Source organism: Thunnus maccoyii, chromosome 11, assembly GCF_910596095.1.
Source record: "Thunnus maccoyii chromosome 11, fThuMac1.1, whole genome shotgun sequence".
Lineage (NCBI taxonomy): Eukaryota > Metazoa > Chordata > Actinopteri > Scombriformes > Scombridae > Thunnus > Thunnus maccoyii.
In genome coordinates this window covers 29,885,542-29,903,863 of record NC_056543.1, presented here as the reverse complement: position 1 = coordinate 29,903,863, position 18,322 = coordinate 29,885,542, and the positions used below count along the sequence as shown (strand labels likewise).

The 18,322-nt window shown below is 39.6% G+C and overlaps 1 protein-coding gene across 1 annotated transcript; it reads left to right on the top strand.

The window, feature by feature from the left end:
- Nucleotides 1–1,727: 1,727 nt before the first annotated feature.
- Nucleotides 1,728–17,788, top strand: stam2 (signal transducing adaptor molecule (SH3 domain and ITAM motif) 2). Its single transcript, XM_042427052.1, has 14 exons — nucleotides 1,728–2,016; nucleotides 3,986–4,070; nucleotides 4,268–4,343; nucleotides 5,123–5,218; nucleotides 5,454–5,600; nucleotides 8,595–8,664; nucleotides 9,082–9,280; nucleotides 10,037–10,131; nucleotides 10,274–10,356; nucleotides 11,278–11,365; nucleotides 11,496–11,550; nucleotides 11,818–11,965; nucleotides 13,508–13,674; nucleotides 15,210–17,788. The coding sequence occupies exons 1-14, from the start codon at nucleotides 1,977–1,979 to the stop codon at nucleotides 15,394–15,396; spliced, it is 1,536 nt and encodes a 511-aa protein (XP_042282986.1). The 5' UTR covers nucleotides 1,728–1,976; the 3' UTR covers nucleotides 15,397–17,788.
- Nucleotides 17,789–18,322: the final 534 nt, after the last annotated feature.

The window sequence follows — 18,322 nt, the reverse complement described above, 5'->3', positions numbered from 1 at the left end:
TATTTATTCGTGCGTGAATTAAGTCCAGCTGCTCGGCTTCTTGAGTGTCCGCAGACTGGAATAGGAATTATAGAGCTCTAACTATCTTAAAATCTATGTTCAGTTTGTGTCAGTTCACCTGATTGTATGAGATGCTGTTTGAGAAGCGCGCCCCCTACTGCGCGCCCCCAGAATATTTACGCAATAACAGGCGCCCATGTGTGAGAACGGGCAACTCTCCAATGGCTCCAGGTTCACAGTAATTGGATTAACTACACATTTGTATGAGAATATGCACAACTAAGCACAGTATAAATCAAAATTATAGGAGCCATATGATGATTCCTACATTTGACATTTAGTCATGCCATGTGGAGGGGCGTCAGAAACTAGTTTAATATTTCAGTTGATATTATGCTTTAATTGGACATAGTCCCAAATAAATGTATGTATAATCAAATTACCACAAACTAACTGACACACTAAAGTAGAATAGTACCACCATCACCATCCCATCCCACACGCTCCATCATCCTCCAGAGCTATGGACTCTGACAGCATATTACACCATATATACACACACACACACATGATGCATGTGTGTATATGTATGAGTGGAATAACATTATTTTGCACAATTTTTTTACTATCCACAAGTCAGGTCATGTATACAGCCTACGAACTGTAATGTTTATAATGTATATGATACATATGATGTATATAGATTGCATTTGATTTACTTAACTTCTTATTTTGTTGTCTTTAATACTCTTAGTTTGTATCTGTTTCCGGCATCGCTAGATTTCCTGTTCTGCTGTAAGATGTATTTTCCCTCTGGGGATCAATAAAGTCTCATCTTCTGGTGCACTTTGGTACAAAATATTATTTTTATGACACTGCCTTGATCAGTCAAAGATCTTCATCAGACACCAAACATTTCCACGGTCACTGTACTTTATGCATATCTCAAAACATGGCAATAAACAACAAGTGCAAGCAACCAGTGTGCACATCTATCTGTCTTGTTCATGTAGTCATGAGTCATGTAGTTGTGATTACTGCCTCCCAGGGACCCAAACTGGCTCTTTGTCGGGTACAGTTGATGCCTCTATACCTGGCCAAGTTGGGCTCTAATTGCTGCACTTTTTCTAATGCAATAAAATTGAATTTTAAAGGGAGCTTTCAACAGCGTTGTGAAAGCAGTATAAAAAACAGTCAGATAAAAAACGCCAAATGAATATAAAATGAAATGATTAGGAGGGGAAGATTTTCCTTCTTTGAATTGAAGGTCTATACGGATAGAGGATGTTGTATTGCAAACAGACTGCAAAGCCCCTTAGGTAAATTTGTGATTTGTGAAATTGGGCTATAGGTCAACAAATAAAACTTATCTTGGGGACGTTTTGGGGGTCTTAAATGTTTGGTCCTTACAAACTTCTTGGTGCTATATGCTAAAGAGCTTCATCCCGCTGCATTGTTCAGATTCTGGGGGACTGTGTATAAAAAGGGCTTCAGGTACCACACTGTACCGTCAAATTAGAGCTGAATCACAGTCACACAAACTTATAGTTTCATTTCCAATCTAATGTCCTTGGATGGAACCAATAGTTTGCGCCTGAACTGGATATTGTGAAAAAAACCTCTTCTTTCCATTAGATGTCAGTATTTCGCTTGTTTTCATGGAGACTAGACAGAGCTGTTAAACTCAAGTGCCAAATATCGTGCGGAGATAATTTTCTGTTAATGTCCTTCTATACAATAATTTAAAAAAAATAATTAAACCTGCTAAAATATATATATAAAAACAAAAACCTTTTGCCTAGTACAATTCTTGCACTCAAAAATAAATGTTCAGGCGTTATTGAAGGCAGCCAAGTTTCCGGAAGAGCAACTAGTGTGATTTTAATGGACACGGAAGAGCTATTTGTTTAGGTTTAGCCCGGAGAACAACACAACTTTCCTTTCTTCTAATAGTGTAACTGTTTTAAGCTGTTAGTATGCCGTTATTTTCCCAAAATCCATTTGATCAAGATGTGGGTAAGTGAATGGCTGCTTGTTTGTCGTGTTTGGTGTGTCACAGCTAGCTGTTAGCTAACGAGACGGCCAGCAGTACTTGAAGCTAACGTTAGCTTAGCATGAGTTAGTTGGTTGTAGCATTGTAAGTTTATTCAACAGGGACCATTTGAGTATTAACAACAACAACATCCAAGTCTCAGCCACCTTCCCAGTGGGTAGGTGATAAACTGGCTGGTTGTCAACAGCTTCCATGAAGTTTATCGATCAGTCTAGTTGCTAGGATGAGTGATTGATTGGTAACTAACGCAAACTTTAAGTGTGATTAATACACACCGTGACTGGCCGCACAATCACATGATCCCGAATCGGAAGAGCAGAAACTCACTAACAATTCTCCATTTACAATAACCTTTCAATTATTTGCTTTTACATTGATGATTAACGTAAGTGTGTAAAATGAGGTCGATAGTGAGAATGCTCTTTGGAATTCCCCAGAACAATTAAAACCCCCCTCGGATATTCACCTTAGATTAGGGCTGGGCAATATACTATATCGATATTGTGATATGAGATTAGATATCCTCCTAGATTTTGAATATCGTAATATCATGATATGGTATAAGTATTGTCTTTTCCTGGGTTTTAAAAGCTGCATTGCAGTAAAGTGATGTCATTTTCTTAATTTACCAGACTGTTGTAGCTGTTGTATTGTTTGTCTTTATCTACTTAGTCATTATATCCACATGACTCAGAAATCTCATGGTGTAAATATTTAGTGAAAGCACCAGTAGTCATCCCTACAATACTGTCGCAATATCGATATCGAGGTATTTGGTTAAAAATATTGTGATACTTGATTTTGTCCATATCATGCAGCCCTGCCTTGGATTGATTAAAAACCCCTCACTTGTGAGAATCTGTCATTTTTCAGTGTATAATGTGATTGAGTAAAATATTTTAAATGCTAATTTAACAAAAGTGTTGGTCGGACCAAGCAAGGTATTTGAAGACATCACCTTGGTGTTAAAAATTAGCATGATGGGCATTATTCATCATTTTATGACATTTTATAGCTAAATGATTGATCTATTAAATAAGAAAATAATCTGTAGATTATCAGATGATGAAAATGAAAATTAACAGGCACATTTGCTGTCCTGTTGTTGGCAATTAGGCTACTATTTTTGTGTTGATCAACTAATCGATTAATGGACTAACTGCTTCAGTATTGGTTAAGACTCTTCTACTACCGTGAATTATGATGTTTTAGCTTGGTCATTTGTGTTGCAGACATGACTCATAACATCACTGAATGTGTTATCATGCAAATTGTCATGCAAACTTAATCGCCTCTCACCAAGTTTTTCTCTCCCTGCAACACCACAGTCCTTGTTCCAGGATAATATGGCACTTATGGATGGACAATAGTGGACTGTGTAGTGCTTGTTGTATAGTCAGGACGTCGAGTGTTATGACAGGGTTTACTATGAGTTTATGTATATGAGTGATTTCCTGTGAGCACATTACAAAACAGGATGTTCTATAGAATCTTATCACAAAGCTGGATCACCCTTTTAAACCAAGACCACATCGTCAAAAACATTGATCTTTGATGCACACAGTGAATGCAACATATTTAATGCTTGTTGTTTAGACTGTCACCTACTAAGTAAACTGATCACAAGATGAGATGTGTCGACATCTTGGCAGAACAATTTATTGGGGGAAATGTTGCGAAGTTCTCATTTTACATTTAAATAACTTACATCACTCTTCCAAGATTTCTTTAAACTTCAACCTGACCTGCTGGTATACCATTAACTAGTTTAAAATGTGGCAGTTCACAGATGGTTGTCATTCATTAGTAAAATAACACTAACTCACTGTGATTGGCATGTCTGCCCACAAATGTGTGTGAAGACAAGCAGCTGGGATTTCACTGAATATGTCTTCTCATTGGACCATATATATCCCTGTTTGACATTTCCAGAGAAGGCAACCAATGAAAACAACACAACAGATGACTGGGGCCTCATTATGGACATCTGCGATAAGATTGGAACGACGTCCAATGGGTAAGCTGGAATCATGGAAGAGCTTGTTAGAATTTTAGCAGAACTGTGGTTCAAAGAGCCTCTTTCAGTACAGTAGGATTGTTTGACACATAGAACAAATACTCTACACTAGATCGTATCAGGAGCTGTGCGTTTTTGCTGTGTGTTTTTTAGTGATTCTTGTTTAAAGCAGTAATTTCTACTCTATTCTCTTTCAGGCCAAAGGACAGTCTGAGATCCATTATGAAAAGAGTCAACCACAAAGTGCCACATGTTGCCATGCAGGCCCTCAATGTGAGTTTGTTACTGTGCTTTCACGCCACAAAATTTTACAGACTATTTTCCAAAAGGGGAATCTTGGATAGCCATGCCATCAAGAAGTCTACTGTGTATGACCTTCTCTAGCCAACATAATAACAGGAGCTGCATGTTGTTGCCATCATCAGTGAATGCATCCTTCCATTTCTGCTCAAACTCTTCTGACAGTTTTTTTTATTTTATGAAAATGCACTTAGCAAAAAGTAACTAGAAATTATGTTAAGAATAAATTCTCTTCCTGTGGACTCAAAATCTAATAATATCAAATCAACCGATGAGCTACAACACCATGATTATCCCACACATATGTTTTTCTTCACTTTTCTCCAGCAGATGGTCAAAATATCCATTTACCACCAACACATTTTTGCTGCAGTTGAGCTATAATTGATGTAATATTCCCATTTTTAAAGCCATACAGGAAATTGGAACATTTCATAGTGTGAAGATGGAACAGAGATGAGGAGTATGAGAGCTGTTTCTCTGACTGAGTCATCATGAGCAAAGACTGTCACATGATCCTGCTCTATTTTTAAACCTCTGCATTCACTCATTCAGACAACTAAAACCCTATAATGATAAACCATTTATTGAAAAAGCTTCACCTGCTATTAATATATGTTATGAATAATTCAGTAGCGTGAGTGGTACAAATGTGCTTTGTTGAAATACATTGTTATAGTTTTTTTTAGTTTAATACACTATATAAGTGGTGTTTAATCTCATTTTTACCATTTCAACTACTTCTCTTGCAGTTGCTGGGTGCCTGTGTGTCAAACTGTGGCAAAATATTTCACTTGGAAATCTGCTCAAGAGAGTTTTCCAGTGAAGTACGCACTGTGCTGAACAGGGTGTGTATTCTTTTTTTTTTTTTTTGCTCACTGCTCCCATTTTACAACTTCATCTCCCTTTTGTGATATCTCTCCTTTGCCTCACACATGTACTCCCTGAACATTCTGAGGAAATTTGGCTGAAAGATCAAAAGTGTTAACTGTTATCGGGCAACCATTAGCATCTTCTTCTAGCACAGGTGACAGACACACAGGAGAAAGCTTACACAGCTGTTTGTTTGCACGTCCTCTGTAGGCCCACCCGAAGGTGTGTGAAAAGCTGAAGGCTCTGATGGTGGAGTGGGCTGAAACTTTCCAGAAGGATCCACAGCTCAGCCTGATCAGCGCCACCATCAAGTCTCTGAAAGAGGAAGGCATCAGCTTCCCCACCGCATCCTCACAAGTATGTTCACATCACATTACATCACGTGCATTGCATTGTTTCCAGTTTCTTTATGTGCAGCCTATCATTTAGTCATGTGACAAACATCTTTTCAAAAAAAAATTTTTTTAATAAAACAAAACAAACTAACTAATTAATCTCTTCATCTCTTTGACATTTATGGGTAGCCTCTAACCATAACCCTAGTTTGGAAGTAAACCTACAGTTCCACAGGTTTTGGTAAATCCCAAATTTCACCTTCCACTATCACCATTATAATAGTCAGCTTTTTCCAAACAGGAATTACAATTTGGAAAACAAATGGAAAACAGCCACAGCCAGATTAAGCAATATTTTCTCTCATATTTGAGTATCATTCAACAAAGTCATCTGTTAGCAGCTACTACTCTCTTCACAATTCTCTCTCCTACACCTTTGTTTTGCTGGTTTCTTTATCCTGATCACAGCAACAAAATAAGTGTGTGTGTGTATGGCTTCTGTGTAGCCTCAGGCTGTTGTCATGGCTGTGGTTTCACTGGAGACCAGCGTGTGGCCAGTGTGAAGGTTCAGGCTGGGTGGAGCTTGTCTGTCTGCGTTTACATGGCGAGAGCTTACAGTGGAATTTCCTCTTCACATATTTCACATAATTTAGTGGTTTTGTGTGTGTGTGTGTGTGTGTGTGTGTGTGTGTGTGTGTGTGTGTGTGTGTGTATGTGTATGTTCCGGGATCAGGACTTTCTTTGTGATTGTAGTAGACAGAGCCGATTCCTGCTTTCTCTCCTTTCTTTGTTTGACATCCCTGCATTATGATTTGTTACATAACGGCCTTTTTTTATATGTGTCAAGGTTCGAAGTGAACTTTGCTCTCAGGTTCTCGTAAAGTAGCTGACCTACATTTGTATCAGTTGTTGTCGTAGCTTCTCTGCAGATGGTGGTTTTGGTTGTGTGGTGTTTATTGAGGGCTTTTCCTCTTTTTAGATGTTAAATGGTGTTGAGTTTGTTTTGCCATTTTCAAAATGATATTTAAAGGGAGAAAAGAGGGATCCATAAGAAAGTAAAAAAATGTTTGCCAATTTGTGTCTAACGATGTAATCTTGCATAATCCAGTCAGGTAAACACTTAATAATTAAAATAAATACACAAATCTGGACAAATAATCCACAATGTCAGACAAATACATACAACACACTGTACAACTGATCCATTTCCATCTGTTTACAGTATACATAGACTATTAAACATCACCGTGGCTTTTATAAGAATCACCTGAAACCCCTTGAGTTTAATTTGCTCTCTCATCCCCTCTGTGTTGCTACGGGCCGTGCCCTGTTTGGTGGCGGTGTGCAGCGTTATTAAGTTGTGGGAGGGGCAGAGTGGAGAAACCTGCTTTAATAAAGAGCAGGTGGCACATGAGGCAGCAGGTATGACATTTAATCTCCAGACGCCGATGAGCAAACAGCAGCAGGTAGTGTGACTCAAGCTGTTTCTAAGGTGAATTAGACATTAAATCAATATTAATGAACCCACCCATTAAACCACTATGTGTTGGTAGGTATGCAGCCACTGTCCGTTTTTTGCAAGTCTGCAGAGATGGTGTAATAGTTTTATCAGTTTGGATTCAGCCCTATCAAGATGTTTAAAAGCTTTAAATGAGTCGCTGTTGTTTAACCGTTTTCATACTGAAACGTTGAAAAGTACCTACAGGACATTTTTCCTTCCTTTTTCCCCCCTTAACGTCATTTTCATGAGATTTTCCATTGTGCATTTGCTCTGATATATTTACTGCTGACAAACGGCCATTTTTACAGGTTCTATTTCCACTTACAGGGATCATTAGTTCTTTGCTTGTTTGATCACTCAAAACTAGACTATTAACCACAAAGATTGCCTCTCAGTTCTGCAATAATCCACTGAAATTTGCTCTCAATCGTGGGGCGTCCTGGTGGTAGAATGGTGTTAGACTTTAAAGACGCATACCGGTTGTACGTATCTGGCTGAAATCTGGCCAGCAACCTTTGTCACTTGTCACTACCCCCTCCCTCTGTGTTTCCTGTCTCATTGTAATCTGTATAAACAGATATCTGCATATGAACGCAGAATCTGTAGGCAACGGGACAAGATTTTGGTACCACAAGCTTTCTGGTTTCCGTTTATAGTCCGAGTAGTATTGACCAATCATGTTTGAGCAGGCTTTGGTTGCATGCAGGTAAACAGTCCCTGTGGAGAGCAGAAGAGGTAGAAGGCATCGGCCGAAATGCGATCTCGGAACCCATCATCTATCGTCTGAGGATGATTTAGCTTTTTATTAGCTTTTTAAAAATGTATCTGCGTTCATATATCTGTATCTGGTTATACAGATCAGCTGACATGTCATCTGGACCATCTCAAGTTGCTAATTTGATTGTAAACAACAACCGACACATGGAACAGGAAGTCTTGTCCTGGATATCATTATCCGTCATCCGGATATCCGCCGGCTACACCGGAAGCCCTGAAATATTGGCCGTTGTCCCAAAAGGCTAAATCGTCATCAGTCAGATAGCCAATGGGTTCCAAGACTGTTCTCACTGTACTGTTAATATGTCAAATAAAACAAAAGTGCCACATAAAAAAATCTTTTTAAAAAAAAAAAACTGCTCTCACTCGTGACCTGTACTCTGTTTAATCTGCCTCTATTTCACCCACTGTGAATATGTGGGTGTGAACAGTCGTTGTTTAACACTAGCAGTAAGATCCAGTTGACCTATTTTGTCCACTTTGACCTCATTCCCATGTCAGAGAGCTGCCTTGGGTCATCTGAGACAAAAGATAATGAGACAGCTGTGTGGACGGTTTACTGTCTCAAGGCTAGTCACATTTCTCACCAACATGTAGGACCCAACATCAACTGCAGGTGGCATCACAATCACTGTAAATCTGCTTTTCACCTCTAGTCTTTTATGCTACAGTCTCACTCATCCCTGTATGTATACAGACACACACAGACCTGACCTTGTCTGTCTATATTGACCACAGGGTTCCAGCGCAAAGGCCAGCACACCTGCTGTGAGCAAAGCAACTGATGATGATGACGACCTGGCTAAAGGTAAAGCCATGATTCACTGCATATAACTGTATCATCATCATCAATCATTAATATCTAGGATTTGTCTGAGGCTTATTGTTTTCAGTTTGTACCGATTTGCTCGTAACTATACTGGTTTTTAGAAGGAGTATAACCGTTTGAATTATTAAGCAGATTTTATGCTCCAATGCATCAAAAGGTTGATTCGTCGCCTACATTATTGATTATTTTCATCCTACATGCAAGCAATCCTCTGAGAGCTGTTTGGATTCTAATAGGGAAGAAAAAACCAAAAATGATGAGTCCTGATGTGTCCATATGTGTCGGATATTTGACAGACATCCTTTTTTTCCCCCTCTTCTCTCTCTCTCTATCTCTCTCTTCGTCACCTCTCTCCTTCCTATCCATAACTCCACCCCTCCCTCCCTCCCTCCCCAGCCATCGAGCTGTCCCTGCAGGAGCAGAAGCAACAGGCGGAGACGCGGCCCCTGACCGTGACCTCCGACCCCCCGAACTACACCAACGGCAGCGGAGGACAGGAGGCGCGGAAGGTACGCGCGCTTTACGATTTTGAAGCGGCTGAAGATAACGAGCTGACCTTCAAAACTGGAGAACTCATCCTGGTTTTGGATGACAGGTAATGTTTGATAACACGTCCAATCATCACTCATGACAGATTCATGACAGACTGTAATTGGTTTTGTTAAAAGCAGTTATATTTTTTTATGTTGTGATATACAGACAAGCATCATCTTCAGGTACATGCAGTCCAATACAACATTTATACAATAAATCCTATATTATAAAGCTTGTAATGTCCGGGGGTTTGTTGACAATATGTCTGAGTATGAAACCAAATCTTATTATCTCAGAATTTTTAATATAGGATATATTTATACATGGCCGTGTGTTGGTTTCATTTTGTCCAGTATTTGAACCCACAAGTTCAGAGATGCAGTTAGATGTAGCTTGAGAATATAGTGAGTATAGAGTGTATATATGTGTTTTTGGAGTGATATAACCTATAAAAAATAAAGTGCATAAACTGATTTCCACTCAGTGATCATCATAAGTCAAGCAGCCTTAAAAGAACTGCATCATTTTATACAACCTTCTTGATTTATTCTCTAAATTTGCTCCATACACTGTAGATTTATATCAATTTGACTAACATACCAAAGTCTGTTGCACAAATAAAGCTGAGAAAACACTGGAAGACTCAGTATAACCCACTTAACAACAGATTTATGCAGATCAGTCACAGACACCATATGTTCAGAATGCATTTTTATTTAATCAAACATTTTTATATCATGGTGGCTCTGAATGTTCAGAGATGCTTACTCTCTGAAGCTCATGCATTGATGTTTCATGGCTTTTTTTTTGCTTCCAGTGATCCAAACTGGTGGAAAGGAGAGAACCACAGAGGAGTGGGTCTATTCCCCTCCAACTTTGTCACAACCAATCTGAACGCTGAACCAGAGACAGGTAGGTCTTTTTGTTCATCTAAAAGTGAATACAGAACCCCCTTCACCTGTGTAAAGCATGAGAGCTCTGCATGATCCTTAGCCTATTGATTTTAAACCTGGGGAAGTTAGTTAGTTAGTTAACTTAAGCTTTTCTTCCACAGTGGCTTATGTCGAAAAGACAGCCAGTCCTGAAGAGACGAGCATTGAAACCAAAGTGGAGCCTGAACCCGTCTTCATTGATGAGGTAACACTTCTGCAAAGTCTGGAGTGAAAGTCCTGTGATAGTGGTGTACAAAGATTGTAAACATAGATTGGAAAAATATTTTAAATATGCCTCAGTGTCAAGCAAATATATTTAAATGAATGACTTTCTTCTAGTGCTGCGTTCCAGTTACACACTAGTAACCTTAAAGTTGGTGATCATAACTGTTATCATCTTAAACTGTGTGTGCATGAAAACACATCTTGCAGTAACACTGTCTTGTAAAATGAAATCTTTCACATTATTCCAGTGTTTGCTTTCTTAAATAACCTCTCTCATCAATACACATACAGTACTGTGCAAAAGTTTTAGGCACCCTAGTTGTTAAAATTCTTATCCATTATGCAATACCATCACGGAGGTGTCTGATCGGTCCCAAATTTATTCATGACATGACAATGACCTCAAGCATTCAGCTAGAGTTATAAAGAACTATTTTCAGCAACAAGAAGAATGATGAGTCCTGCAACAGATGGTTTGGCCCCCACAGAGCCCTGATCTCAACATCATGGAGTCAGTCTGGGATTATATGAAGAAACATCTGAGATGAACTAAATAATAAACCCACAGAAGAACATCTTTCTTCAGCATGGTTACAACAACCTACCTGCAAGTTACCATGAAAAACTGTTTTCAAGTGAACCGAGGAGAACTGCTGCTGTTTTAAAGGCAAAGCTGCTCACAGCAGATATTGATTTTATTTAGGTTTCTGCTGTTTACTCAACTTTGTATGATGTTAACTGATAAATAAAAGCCATTCATTACATTATCTTGGACAGCATCCTCCCTTTAGTTTTAGTGCCTAAAACTCTTGCACAGTTCTGTACATTTGTAAAAAAAAAAAAAAAAGCCTTCAATTCAATTACCCTCCTAAACCTGCCATTTCCATTCTTCCTCCTGCAGGGGAAGATGGACAGAACGCTGGCACTGTTGCAGAACGCAGACCCTGCTGATCCGGCTCCCGACTCCCCAGAGCTGCTCCAGCTGGAGGGTATAAACCTTAATGCTGGTGTAAATGTAACCGCTCTGCCAGTGACGGCTGCAGTTGGTCGAAGCTACAGTGTTGTTTTCTAATTCTGTTTCTGTTTCCCTCCCCAACTGGTGAATATTTGACTGAACAGGTGCATGTGAGCAGATGAACCCCATGATTGATGAGAAGCTACAGGAGATTGACAGGTAATGTGTGCTACATATGGACTTGTTATGTATATACGTATATAAAAACTCATTAGTTTAAGCCCCAGCTAGGTGTGTGAGATTATTTAACATCCATTCCAGCTACTATGAATTTTAGGGTAAAGACAGTAATGATGGAGCCTTGGCTGTCAAGACCTCAGAAGGCCATGATTGAGAAACTTCAGTGGGAAAATTTTTTGGCCAATTAGACTGTTAAACAAAAGAAAAATATTTATTGTCCATTAAGTGTGTCTCCTCATGTTGCAGGAAACACTCAGAGTTGTCAGAGCTGAATGTGAAAGTTCTGGAGGCCCTGGAGCTCTACAACAAGCTCATGAACGAGGCTCCGTTCTACTCCCCCTATTCCAAGATGCAGACGCAGTACGGACCAACCAACTCAGCTGTAGCCATGCAGGTCAGAAAAACGCACTCCAGTTTTCCTCTGTGCTGTCATTTAATACAAGATATTCTTTCACATTTTCTGTGGGATGTTTTTATTTATGTTGCTCTGAATCATAAGGAAGGACTTTCTGTCTCAAAGGACATTAACACAGTAAGACTGTCTAAATAATCAATAAATCAATAACGAAAATGCTGTAGAGCAGCATGGATCTAAATGAAAAGGACACAAGACAGAGCACAAAATAACAGACGTAAGCTAGCTTAGCTTGTTTCATTAGATTGTGTTCCAATTCATGTATTAACTCTGTCTACTCTGGATTTTCTCTCTAGAATGAATGAATGAAGGTATTCCTGTACAATTTCAAATCATATTATTCAATATTCTTTTTGGTTTACTGCAGCTGTCTCGTCTCTGTCCTCTTAATAAAAAGCAGGGCTAAGTCATACATAACATACAACTGATCATACAACAGTTCAGAACAATAAAGGCTGGAGGCTTTGTGTTTTAAAGAGGAGGTGTGTGCACCCACCTGCGAGTACCCTGGATAATTGAACACCAACAATGAGTGTGCTCTTTGTCCACTGATGCAATTGATCTGTCAGTGTGATTCTTTATTATTTCAAGGAGACAACAGAAGACTTATGTAGGATGGGGGGATCATTCAGAGCAGATTTTTTTTGGTCACATTTTGTCTCTCACACCCTTTTCTTGTGTGTGTTATATTCGACCTGTAACGCAGTTGTTTCTTAGACTCATCCTGATAGGTTGACATTCAATCAGCCTTTTTTTTCCTCCCTGGAGAGTTGGAGGCCGCCTGGGTTTTCTTGGCACTGGCTGTTTTCTCTATAATGATTGATGTCACTGTCCCTCCCCAGTGATTTAGAAAAACGTCCAATTCGCTGGGCAGGTCAGCTCCAGAAAGCTGCTCAGCTTTTTATTTGCCCTTCATCATTTTTTTGTTTATTTGGCAAAGCACTCTAAAACTCTCAAACAGGTGCACCTGCAGTGACAAGAATTCCTTTTATACATGAGCATCTAAAATCACAAAAATATGATTCTGATTTTCATACTTTATATAATCTTCCACAGCAGCTACTGTATGAACTGTATGAAAGTGTTAAGTAGTTTTCTCTCCTTATTTGTGTATATAATATTTCATTTCCACTTCTATTAGGAAATTTATTCTGTGATGGAGGTGTAGCACTAGGTGATATGACTTGCCACTGGCCATGTCTGTCATTTTACCTGCGAAAGTGAGAAGCTGCTACCTGCCCTTTACTTAAAAGAGAGGAGAGATAACAGATTTGTTAGTGTGGGAGTTTAGAGAATCGACAATGGTGGCAAAATAGTGACATTAGAGAGATGACGGGACATGAGGGGAGCGAAATAAGGAACAACGATGTTGAGGTTAATGGTGGGCGCTTTAACCGCCTTAGCGGTTAAAGCGCTTGGGAGGTGGCCCCACATCTTGTAAATAAAGGAAAAACTGTGATATCCATCATCCTTTCAGCACTAAATAAAGACAAGCTGCCTCTCTCTCTCTGGTCTGCTCAGGGCTACCTCGGCCCAGCCGGTGGTCCATACCTGCCTTCAGCGATGCCCCAGGTTCCCCCCGCTCAGCCCTACACTCTGCCCAATGACCAGCCGGGACCACTGCATTCCCTGCCCCCCAACGTCTCAGCCCCACCCAACAGCCAAGCTGCTCAGCCTCCATACATGAGGTAAGAAACACTGGGAACAAGATCTGTAAAGCCGGGTATACACTGTGTGATTTTGGGCTGTCCTAGACAAAAGATGACCAACATGAAAGAAATGTGGCAATTACTTTGGTTGTGGCTCTGAAACAGTTTCCTACATCGCACTGTGAGAGATGTTCAAACATGGCTGTTGTCATGGTCTTGCGACCAAAGATAGCCTGGGACAAGTTCTGACAGTGTCAGAAATTTAGGACAACTATCTCACAATGTGACTGCTGCTACGACCTACGTCTACTAAACAACAATAGGAATGCAGCATGAAATGATGCACTGATCAACATGGCACTGGTGCTAAACCAAAGGATGGAGGTAAAACGAGCAAAACAAAATGTTTGGAATTCCATCAAAGAAGAAAATCTTGTCGAGTTGTGGCAGCAGAAGCCTTGTTTGTATGATGTGTCCTCCAGCTGTTATCATGGCTGCGCTAAGAAGGATGTAGCATAGAAAGCTCTATTCTTGCTTAGCTCCATTGTTTACCACTATAGCGGCGCAGATGATTGACGTACGCTGATGACGTTTTCTTGTATATTGACTTGCGTCGTAGCCTACGATTCAGTAGGTGTGATCATCGTACAGTCCACATCAAACTTGATGTCGCACCCAAGTTTATTAGATCCTATTGCACAGTGCGGCTGTCAATAAACTCATAACAGTCTGTAGGCGCCTTCTGTCTGTCCCGGTGCCACTCTTAGGAGATGCTTCAAAGACAAATATCCAGCCAAATATTCAGCCATGACAGAGTTGGAGAGAGGAGTGCTAGGAGGAGTTTGTTGTGTTGGAGTACAGAAAGCGTAGCTTAGTGTTATCTAAAAGATTTTCAAAGTCATGGCTGAATATTTAGCTAAGCTACTGTTACTCTAGTTTTTTTTGTTTGTTTGTTTTGTTTTGTTTTTTTAAAAAAACAGTTGCTTTATGTAAATCAGTTATTCTACACGCAAGAAATCACAGCTAACATGATTCCCCACTTGTTGGCCAGTAATATAGAAATAGTACAACTGCTAAATTTTACAACTGGGTGTAAAGTTTTAGGGCTTTTAGCTTTTAGCTGTGAAAAGTAGACCGCTGTTTTGCCAGAATGGCTTATATCCATTTGCTTTTAACTGTCCTTTATTGCCATTTCTAAGGATAGGTGTTCTTTTGTGTCCACTGTTCCACTGATTCTGCTTTCTTTCATAGACAGTATAAAAGTAGGGAAAGAGTACAGAAAGTAGAGTGCATTAGCAGCAGAAAGTGGACAGATGGATGGAGTACAAGTAGCTAGATTGATTGATAGATCATTTTGTTCCTGGAGCGTGTCCCAGAGAAACTCCCAGCATCCACAAGCTTGATGCAGCTTTGAATCTTGTATAGGTTGAATTACTGCTCTACTCAAAAAAGACGTGAAAAGAACTACTGAAGATGTATTTGCCACATTTAAAAAAAAAAGAAGATATTTTTACATGTTGAGGTTCAGTTTATATATTTGTTGGTGATACTAAGAGTCTGTATTATCTTCACAGCAGTGGAATGAACGCTCAGTACATGAACCAAGCTGGAGCTCCTTACCCACCACAGGCAGGCGTTGCCATGGACATGTCGACCTATCACAACTCCAGCATGCCTCCTGTTTCCTATCCTGTGGCTGCTCCCCCTCACCAGGCTCCTCAGCAGCAGCAAGCAGCATATTATCAGCAGCCTCTCCTGTAAAACTCAGACTGACCACTGACCTGGGATGAATACATACTTCAGATATTTCACTTTCTAGTGGTGTGTTCATTTGGCTTCTCTTCTGTTTGTGTGTGTGTGTGTGTGTGTGTGTGTGTGTGTGGTAATTGCTTTAGGATCGTTCCTATAGCCATTGTTGTCCCTGACGAGCCGAAGTGAACACACCCTGGGCAATGTGAAATAACTGAGGTGTGTATAAAACGCAGGTGTGTTGTGCATCAGTCAGGACTGTGTCTGTGTGCATGTACTCAGCGTCAGGAGCTTTTTTCCTGGCTGACAGTGAGAGCGGCGCTGGTCTTCAGAGGTCAACACAGAAGAAGAGTTGGGTTTGCCCACTAGTACAGGACCATGTAATGAACAGTTGTTGCCTAATTCTAGTTAGCATTTTAAAATCCATATTTCAACACTGAGCAACTCGCATATGCCACAATTTGACACTATTCATAGCTTTCACTCAACACGTCCTGTTCTGAGGAGTTAGGCCATGTCCACACTAAGGCAGATACATCTTGAAATTCTCTCAGTTTTGGCCTTTTTTATTCATACTAACTTGTCTAGCCAAAGCAACATGTCGGCTCCAGCTGCAGTCCTCTGTAAGTGTCCACACTGGATGCATTTAACCACAGTACTGATGTGCATGAGAAACATTTTGGCAGCACTTTCAGCCCAATACAAAATCACTGTATTGACTTGACTATGATGGAGTTGAAGTATAAAAATATGCCTTGAGTCACAGTCGCAGCCAGTGAAATGTTTTTACACAAGCTGTTTTCTGCAGATCAGTCAGATAATTGTAAGACGGATGATTAAAATACAGAGCTTTCTGCAGAAACATTGCAGTGTGGACAGGACAAACGCATCTGTTCCAAAATGTTCATGTATGGCCATCAGCCTTCAGCATTTTTAATGTATCCATATTAATGTAGACACGGCCTAAACGTCCTTCATCTGTGATTTAGCTTCTTTTAGTTTTTAATCGTAAGCCATCTTATTTTTTTAAGTCTGTAGGTGGATAAATCTGAAGGAGGGTCCAGCTGATTCTGATCATGTCTTTGTCCTGTAGTGCGGTTTGCACTGAATGATTGGAACACTTTGAAATGATGTGGGAGCTCGTGTTTTCTGCTAAGCCAGCACTTATCAAATCTGTGGGACAGGGCACATGTGCTTGCTTCAGGACAAAGTGTGGGTGTCATTATTTAAAAGGCAGGAGCTCCATTTTCTCCCTCACCAGCATCCCATCACTTTAGCTGATCTGCAGTTTGAAGAGAATCTCTGAAGTACAAATTCTATTTTTCAGCTATCAGATATGTATGTTAACAGTTATATTTGTGTAAGTGCTTCAAAAAAAATGACTTTTCCATAAACTCACTGCCTTGTAATGCATTCTGTGGTTGCATTTAAGATATTTAAGGTGATGTTTTGTTTGTGTGTATGTGTGCATTTTTTTTTTTTTTTTACATGTACATGTTCGAGGGCTTACTCATAATAGGTTCTTCATCGTCGTGAAGTGAAACTGATTTTTCATCCGATTTTTAGGGTAAACAGACTTAGTTTGTTGGATCTCTTTGTGTGTTAATTCATCCGCTGAAATGCTGCATCTGTTCATGACATCAGTACCTTCCTGCCTCTCATCTTCCTGTGTGGGGTTTCTTCCATGTGGTGGAACCTGGTGGGATCCCATGTTTTATGCAAATGCACGACTACGACTAAGATGTTTCAGGCCTCTACACTTCAATTTCAAAATTGCTGATGACATTGCTTGTACTTTGATTTATATATATATTGAAACATTATGTGTATAATTTTCATTGTTTGGAGAATGTGTAATTATTATTACTTTGCTTGTGCTTTTACTTAACTCCAGGCAAAATGTAAGCAGAGCAACATTTTTTTCAGACATCATTAGTTGAATATGAAAAAAGAGAGAGAGTGAGACATCATGTTTCAAGCCTATTGTTTTTCTTTAATTTTGGGGGTTAAAATTAAGGAGCAGCTTTCATAGATTCTACAGTCTTTTGCAGTAGCTCCATACTTATAACTAGCCAGAACGGTCTATATTTCCTTTACTTGCCTCATATTAAAGGCATTGTATATTAGATGTAAAATAGCTGGTTTTGTCAGTGACATTGACATTGCACCTTAGCTTTGTAAACATTTATTTACCACTGGATGCCTTGTTTTTCTGTAGAAATCAAAGAATGACATGGACACAACGTTGGAGGGTAACTTCTGTCTCAGAATCCGCTGGTTATGTATAATTCTGTATATTTAAAATATTCCAGGAAAAGTTCCTTTATCCAGGATTTTAAAACTGCTTTTGTAACAGAGCAAACTTAAAATGTCCTTTGAAATAATAAAAAAAAAACAACACTGACCCATGTTGAGAGCGGTCCGTTCTTCCTACAGTTCTTCTGGATGCATGTAAGTAATTACATTTATACATTTAAGAGGAGCATGGTTGAAAGTAGTCACTGTTCACCTAATTAGCGCCTCATATTCCCTACACACACCACCAGCTGCACATGCCGAACCAGCCAATAATATGATCATTACTCAGGCGACATGATTTATTCATTGAACTAAGCCTTTTTATAGTTCTTGCTCTTTACTCTTCAGTAAGATGCACTGGGGATCTTTGAAATACTTTTCCAAGGCCAGACGCCACAGGTTATCCTGCAGGATGCCACCAGGCTACACAGTCTAAAGGCTTTCCACAGACCTGCAGAGAGATTGTCTGAAAACAGCACAGCTGGTAGCTCTGTCTGCTGAGGACGACTGAGCAGATTTTATCATCTGTTGTTTGTCCTGATTGGATTTGAAGAGATAAAACTGGCCTGTTTTATTTTTAAGTGAAGTGAAAACAGCCCTATTGCATCTGTTGAAAGTAAAAAGTCTTTAAAAAATATAT

What these genes read in the sequence shown, in the direction of transcription:
- stam2 (XM_042427052.1), top strand. Translation starts at nt 1,977, where the DNA reads ATGCCGTTATTTTCCCAAAATCCATTTGATCAAGATGTGG. An exon ending in TACGCACTGTGCTGAACAGG is followed by an intron (nt 5,219 to 5,453) that starts GTGTGTATTCTT and finishes CGTCCTCTGTAG; the next exon opens with GCCCACCCGAAGGTGTGTGA. An exon ending in ACTCAGCTGTAGCCATGCAG is followed by an intron (nt 11,966 to 13,507) that starts GTCAGAAAAACG and finishes TGGTCTGCTCAG; the next exon opens with GGCTACCTCGGCCCAGCCGG.